The sequence below is a fragment of the Trichosurus vulpecula genome, chromosome 4 (assembly GCF_011100635.1).
Source record: "Trichosurus vulpecula isolate mTriVul1 chromosome 4, mTriVul1.pri, whole genome shotgun sequence".
In the NCBI taxonomy this organism is placed as follows: domain Eukaryota; kingdom Metazoa; phylum Chordata; class Mammalia; order Diprotodontia; family Phalangeridae; genus Trichosurus; species Trichosurus vulpecula.
The window spans coordinates 389,948,587-389,958,998 of record NC_050576.1 but is presented as its reverse complement, the minus strand read 5'-3'; the positions used below and the strand labels follow the sequence as shown (position 1 = coordinate 389,958,998).

The following is a 10,412-nucleotide window of genomic DNA, read 5'->3' as shown; positions in this document are numbered from 1 at the left end:
AGTGAGGGAAGGCTGTGCAAGGTCACCAGCCTCACTCTCTCCTCCAGAACCATCTGGATCCAGTGACCTGATATTCATCAGGATGACTGTGGATGACCCAAGATGCCCCAGGATATGCCAGAATGCCCCTGGCCCATGCTCCATACATACCTAAGTGGGAGGGAGAAAGGCAATGCAGCTCTGTCCTTATTCTTAGACTTTTAAAAACAATGTTGATTCACATGTTGTAAACTATCATCACCATATCAAAAGACAACTTAAGCATTAAAATAAAAGAATGTGGGTGCCCAATATCAAAAATAATTTTTATTTTTTGGCTAGATTACAAAAGAAAAACATAACTTCCAAGATTCTATGGGGGCTCTACCATGATTTCAGTTGGTAAAAGGACTGGCTTGAAGACCATTGACAAATGGGAATCTGCACTCTTGTATTGCTCTGTCCTAGTCTGAGTGGGAAGGCCAGCTAGGAGAGCTAGTATTCCCTAGTAATGTTGACCCCTTCCTCGGGGGTTGCCTACCAGTTCTGAGTTCTCTGGAGTAGCTGAAGATGGATATGTATCAGACTGGGTCTCTTCAGCATAATTCAGTGAGTCATGGGAAGCATTATACTGATGCCTCCCGTCTGGACTATATAGTTTGTGTTGTGAATGCCTCAAGGTGTCTGGCTCTTTGTGAGACTCACTGACCTTATTGGGATCCTTTTTCTCCGTATATTCCTTATTCAGACGAGGACCTGGAATATCATACCACTGATAACTATTTGGTTTAGGTAGGGATAGGGTCTGACTGGCATCAGAGTCACTTAATTCTGAAGATGAACCAAAATCTTTGCATGTTCTCGATTTGTTTCCATAACATGGAACCAGTAATCCCGTCAATGGCATTATCTGTCCCTCCATCACATCCCCAGGAAAAATACTTCTATTATTGTAGTTAGAATTCTGAGTGAATAATTTCCCTTTGCTTTCAGGTTCATAAATACCAGTCCCTTGTGACTGTACATATTGGAGATTTGGGGTATCTGATCTCAACCTAGCATTGTCTTCTCTTGTTTTTTCTGAGAATATTTCCTTGAAGCAGGCAGAATTTTTCTTCATTTCCTCAGTTATGTAAATGTTGTATGTGTTGTTTACTGGAGGCTCCCTATAATAAAATACACAGAAGTTGATACTTGTTTTTCCTAATCGGTAGAATATGCATATTCATCTGTATATCACACTGACTGTCTGACTTGCAGGTCAGGGACAAATCCTTGTAAAACTCAGGTAAGAAGGTGGTAGTTGGAGGTAATTGGGAGAGAGGATGAGGAATTCATCTTTCCCCAAAGTGGTAGCAGAGAAATTCTTTATGAACCCTCATCCCCAGCCCCACCCCATCACATGTCTGTGATAGATGGCAGAGGGGTTGTCCATGACCGCCATTCTCCCATGGAATAAGTCCTTTCAGGGCAGTACAGAACCATGGCATAGTCATTTCTGGGAAAAAGTGTAAAAGTGACAGTGTCTCTTCACCATGATCCCACTCTTCTCATTCCCTTTTTACTGTGTGACCTTGAGGTGGATAGAGTACCAGGGCTGAGATCAGGAAAACGTGAGTTCTAATCCTGTTTTCATATACTTACCACTCGGTCCAGTCACGACCTCAGTTTGCCTCATTTCCTCCTCTGTAAAATGGACTTAATAGTAGCACCTACCTTCCAAGGTTGTTGTAAGGATCAAATGAGATACCTGTGAAGTGCTTAGTGCCTGGTACATAATAGGTGGTATGTAAATGTTAGTTATTATTATGACTTTTTACATGCTCCTTTTTCTTAGCCACTCAACATTGTCTTGTTTCCTGATCCCTTCTGCAATGAGCATAAAGCGGAATTATTACACTCGTTTGAGGAGCATCATATAATGGAAAGACTGCCAGACTTGGAGTGAGGAGACCTGGGCTGGACATCAGCTCTGACACTTATCAGCTTTGTGACTATGGACAAGTCTCTTGATCTTCTGAGTCTCCATTTCCTCTTCTATAAAATAAGGAAAAGAATACTTCTAATACTCCCTCAGAGGGTATTGGTAAGGGAAGTGTCTTGTAAACCTTGAAAGGTAATATGGCATAGTGGGTAGGACACTGAACTTGGAATCAGGAAGACCTAGGTTCGAATGATTCCTCAGAAACTTAATGTGTTTCTGGGCAAGGCACTTAATCTCTCTGTGTCCCATCTGCAAAATGAGGGTTTATACATGATGGCTTCTAAGGTCCCTTCCGGCTCTATGATCCCATGAACTTTGAAGTGCGGCAGAAATGCCAATTATTAGTCACACCAAGGTGGTAGTGACAGAATAACTTATTCTTCCCTCTCAAAGTGAGAACTCTGAAAGACTTTACCTTAAAAAGGTCAAGGTCTCCCACTGTATTCTGGGCCATCTCCAGTCGTCCTGATCTATATCTGGTCACTGGACTGAGATGGCTCTGAAGGAGAAAGTGAGGCTGGTGACCTTGTATAGCCCTACCTCACTTAAATCCAGTTCACTTTAAAGTCATGGCATCACCTTCCTGATGTCACGGTCCTCTTCCAGAATGAAGCTACAATTCTTCCCAGCTGCACCATTGGCATTTGCAAAGAGGACACATAGAAAGTAATAATTAAATTCTAATGGTGCACTTTCAGGCACTGTAGCACCTGGCTAAGAGAAATATTTTGGGGGCCCAGAAGCCTTGCTTCAGATCTTAAAATGTAGGTGACCACCTACTCTTCTTGTCTCCGAAGGCCACTGCGATCTCTGACAATAAGTGTAGGGGATGAAATCTGAGTGGAGACAAGGAAAAAAGTTCCATCGCATCCTCAGATCTTTTCAGAGGTGGGTGTTCTCAGACAAAGAGGGGAGAACAAGGCAAATATCTGCCTAGAAGGAGGAAAACCTTGATTGCTGTTTAGTAGCTGGTGGTGATCAACATGCATGCTCACGCTCTTTCTTCTTGTTCCCTCCTTCCATTCTCTCACTAAAACTCTGAATGTCTCTTCCTGTATTTGCTGGGTTCCTTCTATAGACCATCTAGCTTGAGTATGTTCTTATAGCTAGGACTGCTCTCAGTGCCTTCCTTTGCCAGTGGTAATTCTTTTCTAGATTATAAGACCACAGGATTTATGCCTGGAAGGGACCTCACAGGTTATCTAATTTAACTCCCCTGCCCCTCATTTTACAGAAAAAGAAACAGACTCAGAAGCATGAAATGTCTTGGCCAAAGTCACAAAGGTAGAAATGAGAAGAGCTAGGATTCGAACCCAGACTCTCTGACTTTAAATCTTGTTTTTCCCTACCAGTTTCCCAAAGATGCTCATACTTCAGAGGACATCACTTTGGTCCCAAACTCCACTGGCTTTTAGGAAGAGGTATGCTCTTGATGGTGGGTTAGTTGAAAATTTTGGAGGTGTTCAGAATAAAATCAGTAAGAAAAGCAGTTTGTTTTGAGAGCAAGATTTGGTACGGTCGCATACTTCCCTAGCCACGGTGTCTGGGATGCAGAATGTGACCTGTGCAAAACCGAGTGCTAAAAGCCACCTCACCTTCGCCGGCTCTTCATACACAGTGAAGCAAATATATACAATAACAAAACTAAGACAAACAGTAAGCCTGTCACTGTCAGACAGGTTATGACGATGTTCTTTAGGACTGTCAGCAGAGAAGTCGTTGGTGAATTCCGATGAGAATCTAAAAAAGAATGCAAGAGATTGTAAAGGAAACAGAGAGGCTCAATAGCGAGTGAGTTCCGATTTGAAAAATACCACTCTAGCTCCCTTTTTGTTTTAATTTTCCCCATTGGAATGGAAGCTTCTTGAAGAGAGAGACTATCTTTCTTGTACTTATACCACCAGTGCTTAGCACAATTGCCTGAAACATAGTAAATGATCAACATAGGATGATTGACTGATTGAGAAGACTTAGATTAGGGGCAGCTTGGTGATGCAAGTGGCCAGAGCACTGGCCCCGGAGTCACGAGGACCTGAGTTCCAAGTCAGCCTCAGACATTACCTGTGCCCTGGATCCTGTTTCCTCTCACCTCCTCCAGGATCCGTTTTCGTTAGTCATCTCCATCTCTCCTCCTCCCTCACCATCTTCACTGGCTTCTTTCCATTTACCTGTAAGTGTTCTCAGATCTCTCAATCTTTAAAATTACTCAAGTCACATAACCTCTCTGACCCTCAGTTTCTTTGCCTTTCATTCCATAGAATTGTTCTCTTCCCTTTCACTGCTAAATTCTTGAGAAAGTTGTCGGTGTTGCATGCTTCTACTCCCTCATTATCTAAGGGGTGTCCTCACCCCTTCTATTGCAACTACTCTTAAAGGTCTTAAATAACTTTCTGTTTGCCAGATTCGATCATCCTTGATTTTTCTGATGCTTTTGATGCAGTTTTTTGACTCCCTCATACTGGCTATGTTCTCCTCTCGTGTATTCTTGGACCCCATCCTCCTAGTTTTCCTCTTAACTTTCTAATTTGCATCATTGGTTCTTCATCTCCTTTTAAACTTATTAATATGAGTGCCCCTCAAGGGTCTGTCATTGGCCTCCTTTTATTCTCTCCTCATAACCTCTGCTTTGGCAACCTCCTTCAACCCCATGGCTTTAAACACCACCTTCATCCAGGTGACTCCAAAATCTATGTCTCCTCCCCTGACTCCTCTTGTGATTCCCAGATGCCTTTGCAATATTCCCTTTTTTAACTTTGTGTGTTCTTAGCATCTAATATCATGCTCTGTATACAGTAGGTGTTTAATATAAATGTTTGTTAAATCTGTGAATAAACTTGATTTACTCAAGAGCAGAGAAGGTGAAAAGGAGTCTAAAAGGGAAATATTTGGTCTTAGTTGTACATGCATTGTTTGCTTCGCCAATTTGTCGCCACATCCTTCACAGGGTCTTTCAGATATCTCAGTACTGACGATCGTTTCCTTATCCCCATCTCTTCCCTATCCCACCCCATAAGATGACTCAGCAATACTGTCTTCTCCAAGTCAATATGCTTAGTTACTCCAGGAAAGGCTTCTTTATCAAAGACTAAGCAGCCAGTAGTCAATCTCTTCCACACCTTCCTTTCCCTATGTACTAACATGCACCCTCTGCTTGAGCCCAGGGCTTTGGGCTGAACAGCAATCTATAAATTATTTTCTTTGCTGATTCTGAAACCTAAATGATACAGCGGGGCCCCTAAATCAACTTCGGTAAATAAATCAACCATTTCTCATTATTAGTGTCTTTAATTCTTATTGCTTATGTCTCACTTCATTTGAGCATTTTGTTGTAATCTTCAGAGTTCAACAAGGATGGCAAAATCTGCCCTGTTAATTTTGTAATTGAGGTCTAGGCAAACAAATTGCTGGAGCCATAGAAAAATGTTTCCTCTCTTTCAGCTGAATATACACAATACATCTTAGCTGAATAAGACCCATCTGAAAGGCACAAATCAAGGGTTTAAAAATAGGGAGTGCATAGCAATATCTCCGTAAGTCAATGTACCAGTCAAGGGCTATAAGACAAGACAGTGAGAGAGTCTATTTCTTGGGGCTGCAGGTCAAACTCAAATGACCACCCTGATGTTCTGCTGCATTGGCATTTCGTTTCTTACATCTCTTCACCCCAAGATGCTGCCATGATGACCTTTGACTTTGGGCAAGTGGAGTTGGGGGGCCTCAGTGTGTGTAGGATAGTGGATAGTGAGGGACTAATCATAACACCAATGACTGACATTTATACAGCACTTTAAAGTTTAGCTCCTGCTGACCGTGGCAATAACACCATGAGTTACTACAGCTATTACTGTCCCCATTTAGATAGGTTAAATAAAAACAGTTAAGTGCCAGGGGCAACAATCAAATCAGTGATTCTCCTGATTCTCAGGCTGGCATTCTAGGGAAGAAAATAAAGTAACAAATGTAAATTTTTTTGCTGACTTGGAAACATATATTTCTTCACATTGATGGTTTCTGTCTGTAAGAGAAGCAGACATAGTGAGATATGAATTGAGCCTATGAGATTTTGAAACTATACACTAGCTGTGAAAGATGGACAAATGTCTTTTCTTACTAAAGGTTGACACTCAATTTAACGGAACTGAAGTAGGGAGAGAAAGCTGGGAAAGGAATGTAACCCCTTAAATAAACACTATGAAAGCTTAAGCCCCAAGTTTTATATTCAACTACAAATAAGGTTGGAATTAGGAAAAGAAAACGTAGAAAGCTAGCATGACCTAGTATAGATCTATCTATCTATCTATCTATCTATCTGTCTGTCTGTCTGTCTATCTATCTATCTATCTATCTATCTCTCCAAGGTGACTAGATCTATCTGTCTGTATGTCTATCTCTCCAAAGTGACTATCTATCTATCTGTCTGTCTGTCTGTCTGTCTGTCTGTCTGTCTGTCTGTCTATCTCTCCAAGGTGACTATCTATCTATCTATCTATCTATGTATCTGTCTGTCTGTGTCTATCTATCTCTCCAAGGTGTCTATCTATCTATCTGTCTGTCTGTCTGTCTGTCTGTCTGTTTGTCTGTCTGTCTGTCTGTCTATCTCTCCAAGGTGACTATCTATCTATCTATCTATCTATCTATCTATCTATCTATCTATGTATCTGTCTGTCTGTATCTATCTATCTCTCCAAGGTGTCTATCTATCTGTCTGTCTGTCTGTCTATCTCTCCAAGGTGACTATCTATCTATCATCTCTCTCTATCTATATTTATGTGTGTATAGAAAAGTATGTATATACATGCATGTATGTACACACACATACACAATGTATATAGATACCTATGTAGGTATAGATACCTACAACTATACGTATATATGTGTATATGTATATATGTGTGTGTATAGTATACATACATATACACAAACACACACACACATGCAGAGTTATCCTTTCCACATCACAACTTTCCCCATTGTGGTTTTGATATATCGCAGGTTGGCATAAGAAATTAAAAGAAAATATTTTGGGAGTTTTGGAAGCTGTAGATAACATATGAAAGCCAATAGATAACACAGAGCCTATGAGCAAATGTTGAGCCCAAATTTTACAATAAGGTATTGTAAATACCGCATAAAAGAAAAAGAAACAATTCAGACTTCTTCTCTGGTACAAAGGGAGGGCCAAAAAAATTTACATGGATTTTCCAGATTGCAGAGGCACTTTGCCACTAGTTCCTGTGCTGTATGTATGCATGCTTGTATATACGTATACATATACATATATGTATATATACATATAGTCAGTAAGTGGCAGAATTTGGCTTCTAGTTCTTTGTTCTTTTCATTATGCCATATAACATGTCTTATTTAGTTTTACATAAATAAGCCAGAGTCTCACACAGAATATTGTACTCTGTTAAGTGCCTAATAAAAATTTGTTGGATGAGTGAATGAAGGCATGAAGAAAGGAAATTTCCTTTAAAATAGATGTCAGATAAAATATGTATTATATGAAACAGAATGTTTTTGTAGAACCAACTGTTTTTTGAAATAAGTTATTTAATCAATCAACAAACATTTCTTTTAAAAATAAATTTTATTGATATCTTTCAGCTTTATATCATCTACATTTCCCGATTTATCTGACTTCCATTACTTACCCCACGCAGAGAGGCATCCATCGTAACAAAAAATAAAAGAAAAAAACAGTTTGGCAAAGCTAACCAACAAATGAGAAATTCAGGCATTATTTATCGTATCCCATACTTGTGGTCCCTCACAACTCTGCAAAGAGGAGAGAGGGATGCCTTCTTACATCTGTTCTCTGGGCCAAGCTTGGTCATTATAAATTCAATTTTTTGTTGTTATTCTTTCAATTTACATTATGGTAATCACAGTGTATGTTGCTTTCCTGGTTCTACTTACTTCATTTTGCATCAGTTCATACAAATCTTCTATATTTCTATTTATCATATTCATTCTTTCTTACAGCACAATGATGTTTGGTTACATTTATGTAACAACAATAACAGCAGTACCACAACTTATTTTGCCATTCTCTAATCAATGGGAATTTTCTTTTTCCAGTTCTTAGGAACAGCTATAAGTATTTTGGTTTCTATGAGGTCTTTCTTTTTATCATTAACCTTTTGAAAGTATGGAGGATGGAAAATAGACACTTTAGTCATTTTCTTCACATAATTCCAAAGTGCTTTTCAGGTTATCAGACCAATTCACAGCTTCACCAACAGTGCATTGGTGGGTCATCTTTCTATAACCCCTCCAACTTTGATGATTCCCATATTTCATTGTCTTTGCCAATTTGCTGGGAGTGATGTGAAACTTAAGACTTATCTTGATTAACATTTCTCTCATTAGTGATTTACAGTTTTATTTCTCAATAAACATTTATTGAGCTCTATGTGCAAAGCATATGTTAGGCTCTGTGGAAGGCACAAAGAAATATTAGACCTAGTCTCTGATCAGGTATAGAAATTCCTGAATCTCTGAGATTTCATAAATTCCTCCAGACCCTCCATGGGGTAGAGAGCTCTGGAAGTGTGTTACACAGGAACCACTTTTTGAAGGAAGTGGTAGTTTCTCCTTTCTGCCTTCTTTTCCTTCTGCAATTTTTATCTTCCCAAATGAGAAAATCATGTGCTCACACTATGCTCCGTTCCTGACATTTTTTGCCTTCTGCCTCTTAGTTGCACTGCACTTCAACCTGCTTTGAAGTTGTTAGGGAGAGATCTGGTAGAGCCATGATAGTGAAGTAATGGGAAAAAGTTCAGGGAGCTTCACTCTAAAAATTCCTCTAAATAGATCTAGAAAATGCACCAGACTAAATTCTGACTAGGAAATACAAGAAAGAAAGTCATGAATATTTTTTTAGCCCAGTTTGACAAAGGGAAGCAGATAGTTCTATTGATCCTGGGGATGGGGTCTGGCCTGGGGTACAATGATGGAATGTTCCAATGCAGGGAGAAGCTGTGCATCAGGACAAGATGAGGTTCTAGATCCAACATGGAGGCCCAAAACTCATGTAGGGTATAAGAACAGTTGTCAACTGGCAGCTCCCTTATTTACTAGTCCCAGGTTATAGATCCGGGGTGGATCAAGATAGGGGTAGCATTCCCAGGTGAGGAATGGTCACAAGTCCTAGGCTATGTGCTGATCAAGGGAAAAATTCAGAAGTTAGCATCCATTGTGTGTCTTGAGCCTCAGGAATGGAGAGAGATCTCAGTTCTAGGCTCTAGATCAAGCTGAAGCCTGAAGAGAATAAGCAGGATACGAATTCCCAGACTAAGGAGAGAGCCTGAAATTCTGTTACTCAACCTGCAGAAATTTCCATTGGGTTAGTGGTGGCTGAGTCCAGCAGTCATCTATTGAAACTCCAAATAGACAAGCCCAAAGATTTATTTCTCCAGCTGGAACCCAAGTCAGGAACTTGTAGAACTCAGACCAAGAAGGCAATGATAAGACTGTCCTGATTCAGACCATGTTGAGAGAACTGAAAGCTTTAAGTTTTCTAGACTGAGCTAGTTCTGAGATTTTGGAATAACACAATGCTTAATACTCTCTTCCCCTTCCCCCAAAGCAACAGTAGGACCTGATTTTCCCTCCAGAGCCACACAGACCCTGATTCTAAAATAAATTTTAAAGTCAGGAAGTAGGCTGGAAGAATGAGCAAACATGCATACAGATGTGCAAAATCCCATTATAAATGCTACTATGGTGACAGAGACACTCAAGGCACAAACCCAGAAGAAAAGAATGACTCCAAAAACATCTAAGAGTAAAGTGTCAAAGGAAAGCAGAGATTGGGCATAAATTGAACTGGAATTTATGGAAATGATAAGGTAAGAGTAAAAAAAAAGAATTTACAATGTTTTTTTTAAATAAGTGACATGAGGGCATTATAGGAAAAACTGGAAAAGAAATGAGAGCTACAGAAAAAGAAAATAATTAGAAAGGGAATTAACAGCTTGGCACAATAGATACAAAACCTTGCCCAAGCAACAAACTCCATAAAAATTAGAGTGGGCCAAGTAAAGACTAATGCCTTCTACTAGACAAAAAGAAATGTTAAAACAAAGTCAAAAGACAGAAAAAAGATAGAAGAAAATGTAAGGTACCTCATAGTATAAACAACTGACCAGGAAAACAGATCAAGGAGGAAAAAAATATAAGAATCATAGGACTATTTGAAAGTCATGACCAAAAAAGAGCCTCGACATCATATTTTAAGAAATATTATAAGAAAACTGTCCAGATCTCTTTGAACCAGCGGCAAAACAGAAATAGAAAGAATTCACTGGTCACCATCCAAAAGAAACTCTCAAAAGAAAACTTCCAGGAACATTATAGCCCAAATCCAGAGATTCTTGGTCAAAGAAAAAAAATACTGCGAACACCCAGAAAGAATTCAAAGTACTGAGAAGCCACAGTCAAG

At 39.6% G+C, this 10,412-nt stretch overlaps 1 protein-coding gene across 1 annotated transcript in view; it reads right to left on the bottom strand.

The window, feature by feature from the left end:
• Positions 1–285: 285 nt before the first annotated feature.
• The window catches only part of LOC118845825, an 85,294-nt gene continuing 75,167 nt past the window's right edge, over positions 286–10,412 (bottom strand). The window contains exons 7-8 of the mRNA XM_036753866.1: positions 3,559–3,703; positions 286–1,145 (exon numbers count right to left, since the gene is read on the bottom strand). Of these exons, the coding sequence (XP_036609761.1) occupies positions 485–1,145; positions 3,559–3,703 (806 nt within the window). The 3' untranslated portion in view covers positions 286–484. The remainder of the gene's footprint in view (positions 1,146–3,558; positions 3,704–10,412) is intronic.